The following is a 22,795-nucleotide window of genomic DNA, read 5'->3' on the forward strand; positions in this document are numbered from 1 at the left end:
AGCTGAACCACAAGGAGAGCCCAAGAATACTGGAGTGGGTAGCCTATCCCTTCTCCAGTGGATCTTCCCAACCCAGGAATCGAACTGGAGTCTCCTGCACTGCAGGTGGATTCTTTACCAACTGAGCTATGAGGGAAGCCCCCATCCATAGTATATGTTTCTATAATGTTATAATGTTTCATGACAAGCACATATCACCTTTCCTCCTGCCAAAAAGAATAAAAATATAAAGATCAGAGACAATAAACAGAAGAGAAATGCTCCTTATACTAGATGGACTGAAGCGGTCCATTAGGCTCAAAATGTCTATGTAATTCAGTTTCTTGCCAAAAGCTGTGTGGCTCAAGTCCTTTGCCTGGAGTGAAATCACCCTGCCACTCTGACCACAGTTTATTGGATCATGATCAGTGCACAAGCTAATACAACCATATGCAGAAAAACATCACTCTCGCCGTGTAGCTAACTATCTCCTTCAGGAATGGTGGGAACTCTGTCCAGTCAGAAGGGAGTTCACACAGAGTTAGCAGCAAACCAAACTATCACACCCCTCTTGAAGATGTTTACTGCTAGGTACACAAAGAGAAGACAGGTCATTCAGTTCAAGTGTGAAATGTCTTGTAGTGCCTAACCTACTATCCAATCTCAACTGGGACTCAGGGTGACTTCTCTAAGGCTAACAGGACAACTTAATTCCAAAATATCCTTCAATAAACTTATACACACACACCAAAAAAGCAAGACAAAAAAGTTTCCACTTCACAAATTTAAGAAAATTAGTTATCAGGGACACTCAATGCATCAGCTTTCCAAGAATACAGGCAAAAAATGACAATAAGAGCCAAATGGAAGAAACATATATTTTCAAATTAACTGCAAGTTAGGATTATCAAAGTATGCACCATTCATCATTTCATTTCCTTTTCATTTTTTGGCTCTTTTCCAACTACCAAAAGCTGGGTATAAAAGAGATAAAATTCAATGTAATGTAATTTAGCTGTGAAAAAGGAAGTTAAAACCAAGAGCAAGAGTCAGATGGTTTCTGAGTAATTGGAATTTAAACCAGTAAAATAATCTTCTGATAAGTCATTCTACTCACCTTTCCTGTATGACAGATTTGTAAATCTATCACCAGATACTTATTTTATAATCATTTAAGTTTAATTATGGAACAATTTGAGTTTAATTATGGAACAATACTGGAGCTGATAAAACAGTAATTGAAAATTTTAAATAAAATATAACATACAATATGACAAAACAGATTGAAATTAATATTTTTTCTTCCTCCACTTACTAGTTGTTACACAGTGAAGAGTATTTGCTTGGTGCTTAGAATTTAATGCTTCTATGGAAATCACTAGCTGTCCTTCTAGCAATGCTCCCTTTGATACTCCTGCTGTTTCACACCTCTGGTAAATTATTAAATATTTCAAAATCTGGAAAGGGCACAATTCAAAAAAACCACAATCTTCTTTAAAAATCATGGTAATAATAAACTTGTATGATACAGTTAATAATTCTCATTTCCAAAAAATAATATTCTTGCTTGCAAAATGTCAGATTTACATTTGTTAAGAACAAAGCATTGTGTCTAAACAGAAGAAATAGCTAGGTGAGTGACATAAAAAGGGACAGTGAAATTCAACACAATGTCCAAAACAGGAAATGAAGACAACAAATTGCTTTTTCAAAAGATAAATTTAGCTGGAAATAATAAGTTGGAAAAATTAAGTGGGAGTTTGTTTTTCCTGTTTCTTTTTTTCTTTCCAAATATAAGTCAACATGAAGATTATGAATAATAATGGCATCCGCTTGTGAATCTTTACTTTTCATTGTATCAACATTTCCCAGGGTCAGAATACTAGTTAAGAGCACTGACTTTGGAAGCAGATACCTGGGTTTGAAACCCTGATGAGTCAAATACTATCACGTGACCTTGTGCAAGTTGCTTAACTTCTCTGTAGCACTGCTTCCTCACTTATAAAAATGAGGACAAATTACCACATATGACAGCTGCTGAACGTAAGCAAAACAATACATTCAAAATGTTTAACACAGTGCCTGGCAGATAGTAAATGCTTAATAAATATTAGCTATTATTTCTAATAAAGTCATCTGCACACAATATTCTAAGTTGAACAGGTCTCCAAGGTATCTTGGTAAAACATTCAATCTTGATAATTTTAAAATAACATATATTGTATTTAATTTCCATGATTATTTATGAAAGTAGACTCTCACTTCCACACTGAGGTACCTGTAGCAAAAATTATTACCCCCCCCCTTTTTTAAAGGCAGAAAGAACTCAGCATGAGGACATGGGAACTAAGATCCTAATTTGTACCAGTTTGTAAGGATGGTTTTCAGGCTTTTCTACAGTCTAACACTTTCCCTCACACATCCTCTGACTTACTGTGCTCCCTCTGTTCAGACTTTCCTGCAGTTTCTTTATCCATAATGAGAGAGCAGTAGGGAAAAGAACACTAGCCTGTGAGTCAGAAGCTCTGGGTTCTATCCTAGGTTCTGTCATCTGTAAAATCTAAACCTCCAACTTTCTTTGACAACAAAGGCAGGAAAATTGGGAAAACTCAAGGTGCCTTTAGGTTAACCTCTTGTAGCCTATGGTTCTATTTGATCTGTTTCTGTGGTAAAGAATCCGCCTGCCAAGGCAGGAGACCTGGGTTCCACCCCTGGGTCAGGAAGATCCCCTAAAGGAAGACATGGCAACCCACTTCAGTATTCTTGCCTGGGAAATTCCATGGACAGAGGAGCCTGGCTGGCCACAGTCCATAGGGTCGCAAGAGAGTCCGAAATGACTCAGTGATTAAACAACAAACAAATAATTAAGTACTAGCTAGTAGTAGAAGTTTTCCCAATCTTCCTGCCTTCTTTGTTGTCAAAGAAAGTTGGAGGTTTAGATTTTACAGATGACAGAATCTAGGACAGAACCCACAGCTTATGAGTTCTGCTTCTGTGAATAACTGACTCATTGGAATAAGATCCTGATGCTGGGAAAGAGCGAAGGCAGGAGGAAAAGGGGACGACAGAGGATGAGATGGTTGGATGGCATCACTGACTGGATGAACATGAAGTTTCAGCAAGCTCCGGGACTTGGCGATGTACAGGGAGGCCTGGCGTGCTGCAGTCCATGGGTCGCAGAGTCGGACACGACTGAGCGACTGAACTGAATGCCTAGTAATTAATCCGTCTACGGTTTACAGTTAACTACCAGGTCAGCAGTTAAGAATTCAATCAGGTAAGGCTGTGAAAACTGTCACGAATGAACGAAAGCGGCCACTCTGTGCGAGGTGTTCAGTCCCACCCTCTAGAGCATCTCGGGTCCACGGTAATCTGAACTGGGTTACTGAGACGTCCGAACATCAGGTTCTCATCACCTCGCTTGCTCCGGGCCCTGACCCAGGAATCCCCTTCACACCTCTGGTGACCCGCGGGTCTGACCCGGCTTTCCCTCGCCCCCACTTTAGCTCCAGGTGGCCTCGACTCCCCCTGCCCCCCGCCCAGCGCGCCCATCCCTGTTGTCCGCGCGCTCTCCCGGCGCGGGATGCCATCTGAGCTCGAACCCTAGCGTCCGCTGAGGTGTGGCAAACCCTTGGGCGTCAGACGGGGGCGACACCCGCGCTCAGCGGACGGCCATGCCCCTCCCCACACACACTGACTAAATACTTCTGAGCGCCCCCCAGGTTTGACTGCCCAGGCGCTCCCACGCCTCGCGTCTCATCTGCACCTCACAACCCCGCGAGGGACAGGCTGACTTGAACCGAATCCTACCATTCCCGAACCTTCCTTCTCCCTCAGGCAACGCCAGAGCCCTCTGCCCAAACTTCTCGGCCTCCTCACAAGACCCGTTTCCTCAGAGTGTCCTCCTTTGTTTTCTCTCCCTTCCCGGCATCACCTCGCAAACTGCCACGGCCAGCCCCTCCATTCCGCACCGGGAGCAGCAACCACGCCCAGTGGCCGGGCGCCCGCGGGGGCTACGACCTCCGCCCGCGCCCACGCCCACACCCTCGGCTGGCAGCCGGACGCGGTCCCTTCCCCTTCCCCCGCCCCCGCGCGCGCGCGCCCCGCCCACCGGCCCGCTGCGCCTGCGCACTCGGCCCCCTTCCCCCAGACACAGAGCGCCGCCGGGACCTGCCTGGCGTGGCCGGGAGGGCCCTGCAGTGGCGGCGGCGGGCCGTGGGCGGATGGCTGGGCGCGCGCCGGCGATGGGGAGAGCCCGCGGGTGGCAGCCGAGGCTGTGGGCGAGCAGGAATGAGGCCAGGCCACGACTCCTCCTTTCTCCCGAAAGAACTTTCCCACGGTCCCGCCGCGAGGTGCAGCCCTCAGCCCTTTGCCTCCGCCTGGAGAGGGGCTGAAGTGCCGGATGCGGGATACCCAAGCCGGTGCCTGACCTCCGAACAGTCTCACCTCCTGGTGGGGCTGCTCCAGGTGCCCCAAGCCAGCCTCTGATTCCCAGACTTTAGCAAATAAAAAAGTTACATGTTAATTTCAGGTTTTAAAAATATTTTAATCATACCTGTATCCTATGCAACATTTGGGACATAAATGTACTAAAAAGGGCTTTCCTGGTGGCTCAGAGGTTAAAGCGTCTGCCTGGAATGCGGGAGACTGGGTTCGATCCCTGGGTCGGGAAGATCCCCTGGAGAAGGAAATGGCAACCCACTCCAGTACCTCTTGCCTAGAGAATCCCATGGAGGGAGGAGCCTGGTAGGCTACAGTCCATGGGGTCATTGGTTCATCTGAAATTCAAAACTGGACTTTTGAAATTCAAGACTTGTATTTTGTCTGGCAACCTGTCCCGACCAGGTCCCCAGCTTAATCCCGGGGTGCCCAGCCAGCGATAGTCAGGATTTGGAAAGGAGCAAGCCCCCCATGTTTGTGCATTAAATATGCCAATGACAGGACCAGTGTTTCTTAGTCTCTAGCTCACGGGAGAAGCTCCGGGAGAGCATTCCCAGCTGATGGGAAAGAAGGTAGTCCTCCAGACTCTAGCCAGTGAGCTCAGGGCTGGTCAGGGAGGGGCAGGTAAGAGGGGCTTGAGCCCAAACTGATAATTTGGCAGCTGGTTCCTCAGACATCCAAAAGAAAACTCGTGAGAGAGTCCTGCCTGGCAGAGTTGCCCAAGGAGGAGGGTGGGGCAGGGTGTTGGCTGCTTTCCTTGGAAAATTCTTCCACCCCAGCTCCAAGAAGCCAGGACTGGGCAAAACCGGCAGAGGAGCTGGCAGAGTGCCTGTCCCATACACAGCTTTGGTGCTGCTCCAGAGTATATGTCTACTGAGACCTGGATCATAGCCTTCTCCATCTTTGTTCAGTGCTGTGGACCATGCTCCCCACCTCTATTGCTCACAGGTAGACTTACTGGAGAAAAATGGCTTTTATTGTATTTATGGAAAGTTCATCATAAGACTGTCTGGGACTTGCTAAGAGAGCTGACATTTGGGAAATCATTGGTGCCTTCCTCTCCCTCACTCTCTACTCTCTCAGGTGTCCCCTTTAGGAAGGTGATTGCAAGGGGAAGGGAGCTAAGATTGAATGACTGACAGGACAGCCTGTTGTCAGATAGCACTGGCTCTTTACATACAGTTTTATTTTACTCTCACAAGTACCTTGTGAGATCGTTGTTATCTTCACTATTTGATGGGTGAGAAACCAAGGTACTGAAGATGGCTATTTAAAATCTTTCCTATGGCAAGATGGCTATTTAAAATATATCCTATGGCGAGTGTTGGCTCAGCAGAAAATGCCCCACCTTGAGAATGATACTGGGATTCTCAGGAAGGGTGGAGAAACAGTGCCAGTGTAGAAGTACTTCAGCTGAGTTGGTCTTCAAGCCCTTGTCCTTGGAGTGAACTTCAGGGGTGAACAGGCACTGGAACATCCAGCATCATCCTAGAGTTAACGAATGCCTAACAGAGGTAGCCAGGGACCAGACACAGGCAGAAGTGGGGAAGGGAGCCTGTGATCTGAGGGCCTGCCATCAGGATTGCCGCCATATAAACCACTGTAGTCAGCAAAGTTTGATGGGGACTTGCTGTGCTAAGTGGCCTTCCCCTTTCATTTATCTTCAGTAGTCCTCCCAACCTTGTAAGGGAGGTATTGTTATAGTTGTTTTACAAATGATGAAACTGAGGTTCCAAGAGGAGGTTGTATGACACTGAGTTTGTAAATGGCAGAGCCAGAATATGAAATAATAAACTATTTATTTATTGGCTGCATTGGGTCTTAGTTGCATCATCCATGGCATGTGGACTCTTAGTTCCTCAACCAGGGGTTGCACGTGCATCCCCTGCATTGCAAAGCAGATTCTTAACCACTGGACCACCGGGGAAACCCCTGAAATAAAAATCTCTTAACCACTCCTTCCACTTCCGTACAGCTATGCAGTGCATCTCTCACATGGATATGACCTGCCTAACTGCTTGTCTCAGGGTTCTGCAGTATAGGGACATCAACATGACCAGGAGAAGCCAACCCCCTCTGTACAAAAGCTAAGACAACGACCTCAGATACATTCAGCTCCCTACAAACTAAGGCTTGAATAAGCCACAGCTTCCACCCTTATGTCACCCATCAGTGTGTGCCCCCATTCTGTTTGGGGTCTAGAACCTTACATACTATTGGACTGACTCCACATTATTAAAACTGTATTCACTCAGAGCCCATCCTCAAACTAGAGAAGGAAATGGCAACCCACTCCAGTACTCTTGCCTGGAGAATCCCATGGACGGAGGGGCCTGATAGGCTACAGCCCATGGCGTCGCAAAGAGTCGGACATGACTGAGCGACTTCAATTCAAAAATTTAATTCATCCTCAAACTAGTGGAGTTATAGAGCCAGAAAGGATTGTAGAGGTTATCAGTGATACCCAATAGATGAAAAAATTGAAGCCCAAAGAAATGAAATTGTCTATGTGAGGTTAAGTTCATTTGAGTCAACCAGGTCAATGAAGGAGCTTTTGGATGCTGCTCTGAACATGCTCAGTCTTATGAGCAGTGTCTCCAGGGAGCCAGTTCTCCCCAGTCCTTAGTCGTTGTTGTCATTAAGTGGCTAAGTTGTGTCCAACTCTTTGCAACCCCATGGCCTGCAGCACACCAGGCTCCTCTGTCCTTCACTATCTCCTGGAGTTTGCTCAAATTCATGTCCATTGAGTAGGTGATGCCATCCAACCATCTCATCTTCTGCCCACCCCTCTTCTCCTTTTGCCTTCAATCTTTCCCAGCATCAGGGTCTTTTCCAGTGAGTCAGTTCTTTGAATCAGATGACCAATGTATTGGAGCTTCAGCTTCAGCATCAGTCCTTTTAATGAATATTCAGGATTGACTTCCTTTATGATTGACTGATTGGATCTCCTTGCAGTTCAAGGGACTCTTAAGAGTCTTCATCAGCACTACAATTTGAAAGTATCGATTCTTCAGCACTCAGTCTTCTTTATGATCCAGCAACAACCAGTCCTTAGACTTAGTGGCATATTGACTGCTTGCATTCATCTACTTACCTCAGGATTTGGATCACTGTTGCATGCCCACTTTACACATGCTGTTTATTCTGAGAAGAAATCCCCAGTCTGGCCAAAGAGACCCCATCTGAAGAGCCCTGGATTGATTCTGACCCAAACCCAAGGATTTGAGTAGAGCCAGAACACCCAAGGAAATGCTACCAGGTGGACAGTGATATTTCAGGAACTGTGGCGCTGCCTTTCCCTTTTGAGTGTGCCCTCTCTGGGTATATCATTCCTGGATACTTAGGAACTCACTTGTTCCCACCCTCTTGGATAGCATCACCAACTCAATGGACATGAGTCTGAGCAAACTCCAGGAGATAGCAAAGGATGGGGAAGGCTCACGTGCTGAAGTCCATGGGGTTGCAAAGAATCAGACATGACTTATGGACTGAACGGCAACCACCTTGTTCCCAGGCTCCCCTAAAGGAATGACCCTGGGCGCTTAAGTGCAAAATGTCCCTGAGGTCCTCCTTCTCAGGCTGTTGCAAAACTAAACCCCCTTGAGCAGTTTCTTTCCCCCAGGGAAACAGTTAAGAAAGCCTATTTCTCATGCAGGCAATAGAGAAGGGTTAACTGCTTCTCTCGGGTCCTGAGTCAAGTCTGTGCCCCACCAGTTCCCATAACCGGGTTTCCTGAAATGGAGCAGGTCCCAGGTGCCTCTCCACTAATCACTTCCTTGGAAATGGGGCCAGGAAGCTCAGATTAGCTCATCCCTTCACCTTCTTGAGGCCTTCTCCACCCGGAGCACAGAATCTGGGGCAGCTTCACGACTCACCTCCCTCTGCTTCCCTCTCAGGGGTCACACAGGGATGTTCTTGCAGAGGCAGGTTAGGTTATGGAGGGCACTGGAGGCCATAAGCATGCTCCCTTTTGTGCCAATTCTTGGACTACAGCAAAGGAAAGATTCTCCCCCCAAGACAGTATCAGTGTTTGTATAACTAGAGTATTTCTTCACCCCCACCCTTATGTTTTCTTCCTCTCCTTCTTAGAATGACTGACTGTGATACTAGGTAGCTTCCTGCTTTTCCTGGCTGACAATCACCCTTTGCACTGATTTCTCATCTACTAGTAGCAGGTTCTGAGGCCAGCCCAGGAGGTAGCATTCCTTTCCTGTTAATGTCCAGTTTCTCCACTTCCTAGGTAACCAATGAAATCTATGTCACAAAGTAGTTCTCCTCTAGTAACTGGCTTTTTACTTTCTCTCTAGGCAAGGCTGCCTTTGTCCTGCCAGCTGGTGTCCACTGCAAGGGAAGTAGTCTTTGTAAACAGAAGACTTCAGAATGGAAACAGCCATGTGATCTGGTCATGTATGGCCAAAGTAAACTTATTGGTTCAAAGACCAGATGATCAGCTTTATTTGAAAGACGTGTAGGTTGACCAGGTCAAAGATTCTTCTTCTAGGCGCTTCATTAAAAGAGGACACTGATTCCATATGTTCAGTCTTGGTTTAGTTGTATGATTACAGTTGTTGTTCAGTCGCTCAGTCATGCTCAACTCTGCAACCCCATGGACTGCACATCTGTACATGACTACTGCAAAAACTACGGCTTTGACTATATGGCCCTTTGTCAGCAAGTGACATCTCTGCTTTTTAATATGCTGTCTAGGTTGGTCATCGGAGAAGGCAATGGCAACCCACTCCAGTGTTCTTGCCTGGAGAATCCCAGGGACAGGGGAGCCTGGTGGCTGCTGTCTATGGGGTCGCACAGAGTCGGATACTACTGAAGCGACTTAGCAGCTAGGTGGGTCATAGCTTTCCTTCCAAGGAGCAAGTGTCTTTTAATTTCATGGCTGCAATCCCCATCTGCAGTGAGTTTGGAGCCCGAGAAAATAAAGTCTGTTGCTGTTTCCATTTTTTCCCCATATGTTGCCACGAAGTGATGGGACCAGATGCCACGATCTTAGTTTTTTGAATGTTGAGTTTTCAACCAGCTTTTTCACTCTCCTCATTCACCTTGATCAAGAGGCTCTTTAGTTTCTCTTCACTTTCTGCCATAAGGGTGGTATCATCTGCATACCCGAGGTTATTGCTATTTCTCCTAGCAATCTTGGTTCCAGCTTGTGCTTCATCCAGCCCAGCATTCCACATGATGTTATCTGTATATAAGTTAAATAAACCGGGTGACAATATACAGTCTTGACGTACTCCTTTCCTGATTTTGAACCAGTCCATTGTTTCATGTCTGGTTCTACCTGTTGCTTCTTGACCTGCATACAGATTTCTCAAGAGGCAGGTAAGATGGTCTGGTATTCCCATCTCTTTAAGAATTTTTCATTGTTTGTTGTGATGCACACAGTCAAAGGCTTTAGCATAGTCAATGAAACAGAAGTAGATGCTTTTCTGAAATTCTCTTGCTTTTTCTATGATCCAACAGATGTTGGCAATTTGATCTCTGGTTCCTCTGCCTTTTCTAAACTCAGCTTGTACATCTGGACACACTCAGTTCACATACTGCTAAAGCCTAGCTTGAAGGATTTTGAGCATTAACTTGCTAGCATGTAAAATGAGTGTGATTATCCAGTAGTTTGAACATTTTTTGCTGTTGCCTTTCTTTGGTATTGGAATGAAAACTGACCTTTTCCAGTCTTGTGACCACAATGTTTTGCAAATTTATTGACTTACTGAATGCAGCACTTTAACATCATAATCTTTTAGGATTTGAAATAGCTCAGCTGGAATTATATCACCTCTACTAGTTTTGTTCCCAGGTGGCTCAGTTGGTAAAGCATTCACCTGCCAATGCAAGAGACATGGGTTCAATCCCTGGGTCAGGAAGATATCCTGGAGAAGGAAGTGGCAACGCACTCCAGTATTCTTGCCTGGGAAATCCCATGGATGGAGGAGCCTGGCGGGCTAAAGTTCTATGGGGATCACAAAGAGCTGGACACAACTTAGTGACTGAACAACAACAATGCCTAAGGCCCTCTTGACTTCACAGTCCAGGATGTCTGGCTCTAGGTGAGTGATTACACCAACATGTTTATCCAGGTCATTAAGACTGTTTTGTACAGTTCTTCTGTGTATTCTTGCCACTCCTTCTTAATCTCTTCGGCTTCTGTTAGGTGCTTGCCATTTCTGGCCTTTGTTGTGCATATTTTTGCATCAGATATTCTCTTGGTATCTCCAGTTTTCTTGAGAAAATCTCTAGTCTTTACCATTCTATTGTTTTCCTCTATTTCTTTGCATTGTTCACTTAAGAAGGCTGATTACAGTACTCTGAAGTATTTTTCCAGAAATGGTGCTATACCTTTAAAGCTAGTAATATGGAAACTTGATTGAGCTTATTTTTCACTCAGCTCCAAGTTGACTTGATTTTCACCCTTTCTAGCTTTAAGACCACTTTTATCTTCTGTTTACCCAACTCTCATTCTCATAACTGAGAAGAGGCTGTGGGATCAAAAATCAAAAAGATCGGGATATCTTAATTCTTTTCCCATGTTACCACTTACTTTAGGTGTTATGTTCTAGTTTTCCACGACTAAAATAGGAAAATTCTCCCAGGAATATGGTTAAAATAGCATCTGTGAGACAATTTGGGGGCTTCCCAGGTGGCACCAGTGGTACAGAATCCACCTGCCAGTGCAGGAAACACAAGAGACTTGGGTTCGATCCCTGGGTCAGGAAGATCCCCTGGAGTAGGAAATGGCAACCTACTCCAGTATTCTTGACTGGAAAATTCCATGGACAAAGAAGCCTGGCAGGTTACAGTCCATAGGGCCACAGAGAATCAGACATGACTGAGTGAGTGACTGAACAGTAAACAGCAGTGAAACAATTTGAGAGTTTCAAAATCTTTAAATTAGAAGGAATCTTAGAAGTCATTTAATCTAATACTTCCAACCCAGAGGAACAATATTTTTTCCAGCTCATGTCCTTTATCTCCACCCCTCCTCCCAAACAGCCTCTCTCTACCTCCTTCCTCAACCTATTCCTGGTATTCAAGGCAGAGTCGATCTATTAATAGTTGCATATTTTGAGTGTTTAGGATTAGGAAACACCTCCCTCATATCATGCAATAGTCATTCCAACTGTCCTGACAAGTTAATATCTAGTTTTTACTTGAAATGTTGAATTTACTTGAACAGATGAATTTACATGAATTGTTGGAAATATGCCACCTCAGAGACAGTCCATTCGGGTTTTGGACAGCAGTGGTTTGGTAGAGTTTTCCTATATATTGAACTGAAACCTGCTCTGCTGTGTCTTCGACCCATTGTTCCCAGTGTTGCCCTTTGAAATCACTGAGAATTCATCTACTCCTTTTATAAAGGGTAGAGGGAAATACCCATGACTGTTACTGTTAACTTGACATAGTGGTTCAGACCTGTCCTGAGTGATTGTATATTACAGATGTCCTTTGCCTTGTACACTATGTTCCTCAAACGTATAAATCCTGTTTTGTGTGAATCCAATCATTTTAAACATACTGGGACAGGGTCGGGGGAGGAACTGAGAGAGCTGGACTGATATATACACACTACCATGTGTAAAATGGATCGTTAGTGGGTACCTGCTGTATAGCACAGGGGACTCAGCTCAGTGCTCTGCAATGACCTAGTGAATGGTGTGAGGAGGGGTGGGAGGGAGGCTCAAGAGGGAAAAGATATGTGTGTACGTATAGCTGATTCGCTTTGTTGTACAGCAGAAACTAACAAAACATTGTAAAGCAATTATATTCCAATAAAAATAAATAAAAATTATTTTTAAAAGTTAAAAAGATAAACATACTGGGAAATGGACTGCCTGAAAGAAATCCTGTTATCAGTTCTTTCATTAACTGAAGAATCCTTTCGTAATGCAAACAACTGCCATTTAACCTTTTTTGCAAATCTAGATTTTCATACATTATGTTTTACTTAAGGCAAGTTTTGGCTACGTAGAAAACAAGAAAAATAATGATCGCAGCAATAGCTAACATTTATTAAGTCCTTGTCCGGCACCAGCTGTCACAAACCTGACTTGCATTGTTTAATTTCTCACTGCAACTTCACTTGAAGGTATCTCCTATTTTCAGGGGAATCTAGGCTTAGAGAAATTAAATAACTTGTCCAAGGTCACACAATTAGAAAAAGATGGCCTAGAATTTCAACAAGGTCACAAGACTCCAGGACCTTGTGTCCTAATCACCAGAAAGTCTCAGATTGCCAATAATAATTGAAATGACTAGCTCCTAGCTATGTGTCACAGCCCAGGCAGATCAGGCTACAATATAGAAAACTGACCTGAGATCTATAACTTCAAAGATGGATGCAGAATCTACCCTTTTTGAATTCTGGCACTGTCAGTTTCCCCACACAACTCACATTTTCCAGTGCAATTTGATCAAGGAGCCCCAAAGGTATCCCTTCAGTTATTAGCACTAAGCAGATGCTGCAAATTTTATTTCAGGTATACAGGTAACATCAGACATTTTTTCATGGCATATTCCCAGGGGTTTGTGGCATAAGCTTCTTAGAAGAAAAGGGTAGTTCATTATTTACAAGTAAGTGTTTCCCAGGTGGCTCAGTGATGAAGAATCTGCCTGGCAGTGTAGGAAACACAGGAGTTCGATCCCTGGGTCAGGAAGATTCCCTGGAGGAGGAAGATTCCCTGGAAGAAATCCCTACTCCAGTATTCTTGCCTGGAAGATCCCATGGACAGAGGAGCCTGGCAGGTTACAGTTCGTGGGATTGCAAAGAGTTAGACATGACTGGGCACTCACGCACCATGCATATTGACAGGTAAGATCAAAAATATTGAGAATCTTGGTTGATCCCAGCCTGTTCCTAGGTGAGCTGGAATCATTCAAATGTGTTTTTAGGCCCAGTTTTTAATGGTGCTTAGGTTTGCAAGTTAAAAATAGTTTAGGACGGATGGTCCATAAATAAGTACTGTTTTGAATCCAAACTGGACAAAGATAAATGGATGTAATACTTCTATGTCCTCAAATCAGTTCCAGTTTCTCCAGTTTAGTCAGCAACACCATGCACTTAGGGCACTGCTCAGCTCAGAGCACATCCTACGAGGCTCCTAGAACCCCAGACTTTTCCACACTGTAGAAGGGAGCTCCAGGTAGGGCTCCTCCCTCCTCCACACCCCTCCTCTACCCACAGCCATCAGATGCCCTATTTGACTTTATCTTGACTCTTCGGCAGACCTTTGGTTTCAACTACATGATCTTTGCAAATTATGTCTGAGTTGGTGTTACAACTCTGAGTTGGCCTCCAACTCAGTCTCAAGAAATCAGGTCATTCCTTGTAAGGTGCTGGAGCTCCCCTCACAAGCCCACCTTTCTGACCTTTCCTTGTACAACAGGCTTGTTTACAACCTCAGGTCACAGACTTAGGTGAGGAAAGACATAATTTTCTTTATTTCTCAACCTGGCTCTTTGGCCTCCATTTCTACTAATGGCAGATAAATAATAAACCATGCCGATTCAAGACAACACAGTCATTTCAAGTTTTAAACTCCATCTCCTAGGACTCTCCTGTCAGTCTTCTTCTCACGGTGTTCTGTGTTGAAGTTTATGTATTATTCAGATACCAGGGAAGGGGCTTCAAGGTCAAGTGTCATCTTCTGTCTCTCTTGCCTAACTGCCAACTTGGCTTTAGCTATTGGGCATTGCAGCTACTGCAGTCGCTGTTCTCTGGCGGGTGGAAGCTGTGGTCTTGGTATAAACAGACAGCAGTGATTGCTTCATAGGAAGCTCAGTGGCTCCCACTTCAGCTCTTCCTGGTACACTGAGCTCCCAGTGGGTCCCTGACTTGGGTCACAGATTCCTCAGCCTCTACCGTGGGGTTCTCACCACCCCACCTCCCACCCTACAGCAGTCCCCAAAGGCACCCAGTTCTCAGCTCGCTCCCACACTCCTCTCAGGGACTGGGCACCAAGGAACTTTCCCGAGTCCCTCCAAAGGTCAAGGAGTCAGGAAGAGTTGGGCTTAGGGGATGAGAAGGCTGGGGGTGGTGAGGAGATGTTTAGTCAGGCCTACTTTGCTACCCAGGTGACGGTGCCACTTCTGCTGTGGCAATTGCTCTTGTTAGCACAGGGGGCTTCGATTTTATTTATTCTTGGCCGTGCTAGGTCTTGGTTGCTGTGAAGGGCTTTTCTCTAGTTGCACCGAGCGGGAGCCACTCTCTAGTTGCGATGCTTGGGCTTCTCATTGCAGTGGCTTCTCTTGTTGCAGAGTACGGGCTCTAGGGTGCAAGGGCTTCAGTAATTGCAGCAGGTGGGCTCAATGAGTTGCGGCTCCTAGGCTCTAGAGCACAGGCTCAACTGTTGCAGCAATCGGGCTTAGTTGCCCCAAGGCCTGCAGGATCTTCCCCAATCAGGGATCAAGCCCACGTCTCTTGCATTTGCAGGTAGATTCTTGACCACTGAGCCACCAGGGAAGCCCCAGCACAGGGTGCTTTGAGAGGCTGTGTCTTCTCAGAGTTCCAGTAATGAAGTGGATTATGAGCCTCTTCCATCCCCTGTTGTTTGGTGGTGGGAACAGAAAACGAAGTCCCACAGTTGCATCTGAACTCTCTTGCTCTCCTTTCCCAATCTGTTTCAATTTTGCTCCAAGCTCAAAAAGGATTACATCTTCTGTGTGGAAGGAAAATTCATGTGTGCTTTCCAACTAGACAGTTGATGGCATAAACTCCAAACTTTAGGTTCATTGGGTTCTGTCTCTCGAGATTTAAGGGGAAGGAAAAAAAACTAAAAAAGAAAAAAGAAATCCCTGTCAAGAATCTGGCTCTCACAATGTTTTTAAAAGACTGCAGCTTTCAAAAACATCTTCTCTGCAACAGATTTGAAAAGATCTAATTAAGAGTCAAAAACCAAGACTTTCATCTTCTGTATCATTCTTCTGCAGAGGACAGTATCCAGAAAGCACCTGCTGTTGCTTAAGTGATGGGAGATAGATCAGGGGTAAAAGAAATTAAAAACACATTGTTTGGTATGAAAACATCTTAGTTGCTTCTGTTTACAACAAGGAATCACCTTCTCCCTCAATGTCTTTTCTGCTATTCACTAATTTATTGCACAGATATCTACATGTCTGCTCTGCTGGGGATACAACTATGAACTGGACTTCAGTGGTTAAGACTCCATGCTTCCACTAGAGAAAGTGTGGGTTCAATCCCTGGTCAGAGAACTGAGATCCCACATGCCACCATAAGCTGTGGGCAGTGACAGTCCAGTACATCAGAGACAGTCCAAAGATGCCAGAAGGTCCCTGCCCCAGATTTGGAACCCATGGAAGGCTTTGTGTGGAAAGAACAGCAGGATCTTTAGGCTTTATCCCAAAGATGTTGGGGAGTCATCGAAGGGTTTTCAGCAAAGTGATCTGTCAGATTGTTGTGTTAAAAAAAAAAAAAAAACACTCTAGGGGATTTCCCTGGTACCTCAGTGGTGAAGAATATGTCTGCCAACGCAGGAGACGTGAGTTCTATCCCTGGTGCAGGAAGATCCCACATGCCACGGAGCAACTAAACCGCCACACCATAACTATTAAGCCTGTACCGTAGAGCCTGGGAGCTGCAACTACTGAAGCCCTTGGGCCCCAGAGCCCATGCTCAGCAGCAAGAGAAGCCACTGCAATGAGAAGCTTGCACATCACAGCTAGAAAGTAGCCCCTGTTCTCTGCAACTAGAGAAAAGCACGTGGGCAGCCAAGAAGACTCAGCAGAGCCAAAAATAAATAAATAAGGGGAGAAAATAAAAAGACCATGCTAGCTGCAGCGTGGTAGATAAAATGGCCCAGGAAGAATGAGGAAAGGGCCCAGAACAAAACACTATCACCAACAATAACAACAAAATTACCTGACAAACAGAAAGGAACTCACAAAAGAAACAAAGGAGGGACCACAAGGGTTGAAGGAAAAGCAGGAAAGGGTGGCAACCCTAAACCAAAGGAAGAACACTTCAAGAAGCAGGTACAATTAGAGTCCAGTGCTGCCAAGAGAAACAGTAAGATAGCAATTGGAAGTTGACACTGTATTTAACAGTAGGATTATTGACAACCCGGTTGAAAGCAGCTTTAGAGGAGCAGAAGTTATGTTTATATTAGATCAAATCAGTTGCACCAATGCTTATCTATCCCCTGCACTTATTGTCTGTCCCTACACTAATTTCTTCCAAATGCACGTCTTCAGTCTAGACCCTCTCTTTGAGCTCCACACCCAGATACAGTTGATGACTCAATATCTCCAAGACCAGCACTCTCTTCACCCAAACCTCATCTCAGCAAATGGTACCTCCCTCCCTTCCTCCAGTTGCACAGTCCATCCATAGCAAACCCTTTTTCCTCACCACCACCCCTAGATCTAACCCATCACCGCATCTTGTCAGTCCTTTATCCCTGTGTGTTCCTCTGTCTCCATTGCCCAGTTCAGGCTACCATCTTCTCTCTCAACTGAACCATGGGGGTAGGTTTCTAACTGGTTCTCACATCAAATTGAATACCCTCTCCAACGTGTTCCCCATACAGCAGCTGGAATAATCTTTAAAAAAAAAATAATTTAAAGCTGCCATGTCTTAGTTGGAGCACTCAGGATTTTTGATCTTTAATGGGGCATGTGGGATCTAGTTCCCGGACCAGGGATTGAACCTGGGCCCCCCGCACTGGCAGTGCAGAGTCTTGGCTACTGGATCACCAGAAAAGTCCGCTGGAGTAATCTTTTAAAAATACAAAGTTGATCACTTCACTTCCTTGTTTCAAATCCTTCAATAGCTGCCAGGATTCTAAACCAAAATTCTTTCAATGACCTCATAAGCCCTGTGTGGTCTAACCGTTGCCTCTCTCCCAGTCACAATGCACCACACGTTTCCTCTATTTTCCCTCCACTGGACTTCTATTTCTCATGGGCACCACGCAACCTGCAGCATCAGGCTTGCTGTCCACACACTCTGTGTCAGTGTAGTCAAGACCTTGGGCAAGGCACTGGATCTCTCAATGCTTCCATTTCCACTTTTGTAAACTGGGGTTAATACATACCTCCAGATTTGTTACAGAATTAAATGAAATGTTATGCATAAAGAATACAAACAGGGAACTCCCTGGCAGTCCAGTGGTTAGGACTCTACCCTTTCACTATCAGAGCCCCAGGTTTGATACCTGGTCAGGGAACTAAGATCCCACAAGCAAACCACTTTGGCATGGCCAAATGAATGAATATAGAAATATAGTCCCCAATTAACATTGGTAACTGCTAATATTATTCCCCATTCTCTGCCTGGTTAATGTTTCTCATATTTCAGATTTCAGCTCAAATTATTTGCGAGACATCTCCCTTGAACCCCCACCGCCCCCAACTCCCTGACCAGGCTATGACTCTTTAAATTCTCACAGAGCATCCTGAACTTTTCATTCATTCTACAGTTCTTTGTGATTATATACCTGAGGGTTATTTTATTAATGTCTGTCAACCCCGCCAGCCTGTAAGCTCCAAGAGGACCGAGATAGTGTTCATTCTACTCTTTATTAGATCTCCAGATCCCAGCACGGTGCCTGGCATATAAACCAGGTTGGTTTTGAATGAATGTTTGATTGAAAAGGAGGCAAAGAAGTGGAGCCAATGAGTTTGGATGACTCAAGAAGACTGTCATTGTAAAGATTAAGGGCAAGACATGGAGGAGGATCCAGATTTCTCACTTGTTTTTTTAAGCTGGCAGATACTTGAGCATGTTTAAATGTTGATGGGAAGGAGCCAGAAGAGAGGGAACTCACCAGAAGGAATGAGAGTCATGGGGCTGCGTGCGGGAGGGAATGGGACTTAGGGCAGGTGCCAGAAGAATCAGTCTCAGACAGAGGAGGGCTGTTTTCGATGGCACAGAAACGAAAGCTGAGACTTCAGTCATGTCTGTAAGTTTGGTGGCAGGAAGTCATACCAAGACCTTTCAGGAATCTTGGTAACATTAAGTCTCAAATCTGGATTCTCCAAGAAGCTCAGCATATATGGTAGACATCATTCCATTCATTTTCACCACTCATGTAAAAAGGAAGCAGGCATTTTCTTCATCATTGACTGTACTGACGCACTGCAGAGCAAAATAGCAAGTTTCCAAAGCAACTCAGTAACAGAGCTGAGACCAGCGATCTCAGTGTTCTCTTTATTGAACATGCTTCCTCCCAAGCTGGGAAACAGTATGGTAAAAATGACAATATAGTAAAATAATAGCTGGCACTGAGTGCTTACTATGCACAGAGCACTGTTCTAGTACTTCATCTGCAATAACTCATTTGATCCCCACATTATGATATATTTTAAGATAGAAAGCTGAATTCCAGGGAGGTTAAGGAGTTTGCTCAAGGTAGAGGTGGCCAAAGTAGATTTTAACCCCAGAAGTCTGACTCCAAAATTGATGCTTTTTAAAAATACATATCTATTTTATTGACCTATAGTTGATTTTCAATGTTGTGTTAAGTTCTGATGCACAGAAAAGTGATTCAGTTATACATATATATTCTTTCTCATTTTCCTTTCCATTACGGTTTATTACAGGATATTAAATATAGTTCTCTGTGTTATATAGTAGGACCTTGTTGTTTATCCATTCTACATATAATATTTTGTATCTGTTAATCCAAAACTTAAAAAAAAAGAAACTCTTTATTGAACTTGTTACAGCACTGCTTCTGTTTCATGTTTTGGTTTGGTTTTTTTGGCCCCAAGCCTGTGGGATCTTAGCTGCCCGACCAGGGATCAAACCTGTACCCTCTGGATTGGAAAGTGAAATCTTAACCACTGGACCACCAGGCAAGTCCCCTCAAACTGATGCTTTTAAATCACTCTTCTATATTCCTTCTCTAGCAGAAGGGAAAGGACATACATGGAATCAGAAGATTTGGTGTCTCTATCATGAACTGACTCTATGTGCTTGGCATTCACTTAGGTGTCTAAACATCAGTTTGCTCATCAATAAAATGAGCATGAGAATGTTCACTTATAAGGCTTTTAAAAGAATGATGAAATGTTGAAAAGGGGAAATCACTATACAAGTGCATGCTAAGTCGTTTCATTCATTTCTGAGTCTCTGTGACTGTATGGTCTATAACCCTCCATGCTTCTCTGTCCATGGGATTCTCCAGGCAAGAATACTGGAGTTATTGATTGCCATTTCCTTCTCCAGGAGATTGTCCCGACCCAGGGATCAAGCCCGCATCTCATTCTGTCGCCTACATTAGCAGGCAAGTTCTTTACCCCTAGCACTACCTGGGAAACCCAAATCACTATATACAAGATACTATTGTCTTGCTTATTGGTTCGATTCCTGGGTGGGGAAGATTGGCTGGAGAAGGGATAGGCTACCCACTCCAGTATTCATGGGCTTCCCCTCGTGGCTCAGCTGGTAAAGAATCTGCCTGCAATGAGGGAGACCTGGGTTCGATCTCTGGGTTGAGAAGATCCCCTGGAGAAGGGAAGGCTACCCACTCCAGTCTTCTTCTGGCCTGGAGAACTCCATGGACTGTACAGTCTGTGGGGTCGCAAAGAGTCGAACATGACTTAGCCACAGCTAAGACCGACACAGTCAAATTAAAAATAATAATAATAAAAGCCTGAAATTACAGCTAATGGTGAAGTATACCCCAGAAGGCCAAGTTACAGTTTGGTGGTAGAATAATGATTCCAATTTACTGATGGGATCTGACTATCAGAGCTGGGAGAGAACTTCAAGCTCTTTTTTTAGTGCAACTCACACACCAAGCCCTCTCCCAACCCATTTGATAGTCTAGGAAGACTGAGGCCAAGGAGGCGAGAAGACACAACTAGTTTGGATTAGTAGCAGGACTTTTTTTTAAACCTTGATATTGTTTTCAAGTGGGTTTAACACAAACGATTTCACTTTACCAAAATCTTATCTGGAAAGTACTTCAATTACTTACACATTTGTTTCATTGTGTATACCTTTACCTAAAGGAGCAAAATCCTAAAATACCATTACCCATAAATAAACAAAGCCTTAAACCAATAATTCACGCAAAGCACATTCTTCACATTGCCCTTATTTGGCCCTTTCAGGCATATCCCAGGTAGAGACAGGCCCACATGTTCAGGGGCAATAAAATTGAATAGTTATATCCAGACTGCTCTGCGTAAAGTTCAACTGACTGTTATTAGTTTATCTCTGAGCTTAGATTTCAAGTCAAAAAGAACTGTACCTACCTCTTAGAGCTGGGGAGGGCACGGTGGCGGTTGGGAAGAGAATCACTTTTAGCACCTACCTGGCATTACTATTTGCGTATAATTCTTTTCTCTCTTAAGGAGATAGCAGTTCACCTTGGTTAATGACCTCAGACCATTAGACCACTCCGATGCTACTAAACCAAGGAGAAACCCAGCTGTGCCAGGCCTAGACATGTCCGTCCCCACCCCCATTCCCTTTTAAGACAGTGAGTAGGCCGGAATTCGGGTTGATAAATGAGCGGAGCTGGGAAGGAGCTGAGAGGAGCTGCAGTGATGACTGTTCTGAGAATCTGATCTGCGAGGAGACGAATCTCCACCACATGGTACCATGGAGATGCTTTGGGAAAGAGAGCAGGCCTCCCTGACCGAAGGAGGACCAGAGAGGGAAGGGATGGATGAAAGAAATGCTTAAAGGGAGATGGACTGACCGGAGGCGCCCAAAGAGGAAAAAATCGGGACGGAAAAGAGGCTGAATATTGGGAAACCTTCTGGGCGGTGAGTGTCGCTAAAGGAAAGATCGCATGTTCGGGGATGTAGATTTTGTGCGAAAAGCGGAGCAGGGACAAAGGTGGGGTACTCAAACAGCGGAGACAGCCCCGCAAGCGGTGGGGGGTACCCAGACGGCCCGAGGGTGACCAGGGCCGGCGAGGAACGGAAGGCGGGGCTCTGGGGGCACTCACGGGGTAGGCGGTGGGGGGTCGGGAGCCAGCGGAGCCGACGCCGCGTTCGCCCCGGGGAAGGTCAGCGACCCCGGGCCGGGGAGCTGGGCAGAGACCCGAGAGGGGCCGTGGTTGCCATGGCGCCGGGCGGGGAGGGGGTGACTCGTGCCCCGCCCCGAGCCCCGCGGGGCCGCCGACTCCAGATGGTCCCCGGCCTCCCGCGGGAGCCGGCGGCCTGCGGCAGGGGGAGGCTATTGTCCTCCTTCCGCGGCGCCGCAGTCCCGCCGCTCGCGCCCGCGCACCTCCACGCGCCCCACCGCCGCCGGCCCCGCGCGCCCCCCGTGCGGCTCGCGCCCCGTGACAGCGCCCGCCCGCCGCCTGCCGTGCGCCCGGCCGCCGCCCGCAACCGCCCCACGCGGCCGGGCTGCGGGCGCGGCGACTGCCGGTGCGCCTCCGCCCGCCGCGCTCCCGCCTGTCGGGCCAGCGCTCCGCACCGAGGTAGGTGCCGGTGCCCGGGCGCGCTTTGTCCCGGCCGGCTGGGCGGTGCGCTTTGTGCAGGCGCGCGCGGGCGGCGGGGTCGGGGTCGGGGTCGGGACGGGTCGGGGGAGCAGGGACGGGAGGATGCAGCCCCGGGTGCTCGCGCCCTCTGGGTCCCGGGGACAGGATGGAGAGTCAAGCGCCAGCCAGGTACCGGTGTGCGGCCGGTGGGGATCTAGGCGTGCGGGACGCGGGCCTTTCCGGAGCCCAGAGAAGAGTCTGGAAGAGTTGGGGCTGACAAACGCGTTAGGGGAGCGGGTCGCCCGGCTCTGCGCGTGTGTGACAGCGCCAGCTGTTCGCGTCGCGGAGGCGGGCCGGCCGGCGCCGGTCCAGGCGCTGCGGGCGCGCTCGGCGGTCCCTGCCCCGAGGCTGCGAGCGCCGGACTGGCTCTCGCGAGCCGGCTGGGGGCTCCCTGGGGAGCCGGGTGGGCTTCCCCTCGCCTCTTTGGTAGCTGGGTCCACGCTCTCCTTTATGCTCCCCCACAGTGTGTGAGAGAAGGGGACACGGTTGGCCGTGGCGAGCGGAACGCTGCCAGAGGAAGAAGGGAGAATGAAACCCCTGCGGGTGGCGGGGAAGAGGCAGCGAAAGGTGTCCCTGTGGCCGAGATGTGTGCGGCCGGCTTGGAGTCCGCGGGCGCAGAGCTAGCGGGCGAGGCCTCCTTCTGGGGTGTTCCAACGCCAGCGCCACAATCGGGCCTTTGCCATCCCTTCTGTCTCGGAACGACTTCAGCCCATTAACCCCGTGGCATTGCATGCTTGTCTGAGCTGTAGGCATGCCCCGGTCCTAACCTGCTACATGCTGTCTCCATGGGTTGTTTCTCAGCGGCCCTCCTCCCCTCCGAGGGTAGCTACAATTCCAGCGCTAGTCGGTTCAGGCACCTGCAGGGTATCTATAAACCAGTTTTCCTTGAGGGTGAAGGGGGCAGAGTG

General features: G+C 46.6%; 1 protein-coding gene across 1 annotated transcript in view; it reads right to left on the reverse strand.

Moving 5' to 3' along the window:
- TOP6BL (TOP6B like initiator of meiotic double strand breaks) overlaps positions 1-21,468 on the reverse strand; it is a 107,060-nt gene extending 85,592 nt beyond the window's left edge. The window contains exons 1-3 of the mRNA XM_068976428.1: positions 21,446-21,468; positions 4,091-4,253; positions 3,914-3,992 (exon numbers count right to left, since the gene is read on the reverse strand). Of these exons, the coding sequence (XP_068832529.1) occupies positions 3,914-3,992; positions 4,091-4,253; positions 21,446-21,468 (265 nt within the window). The remainder of the gene's footprint in view (positions 1-3,913; positions 3,993-4,090; positions 4,254-21,445) is intronic.
- Positions 21,469-22,795: the final 1,327 nt, after the last annotated feature.

The sequence above is a fragment of the Capricornis sumatraensis genome, chromosome 8, assembly GCF_032405125.1.
Source record: "Capricornis sumatraensis isolate serow.1 chromosome 8, serow.2, whole genome shotgun sequence".
Lineage (NCBI taxonomy): Eukaryota > Metazoa > Chordata > Mammalia > Artiodactyla > Bovidae > Capricornis > Capricornis sumatraensis.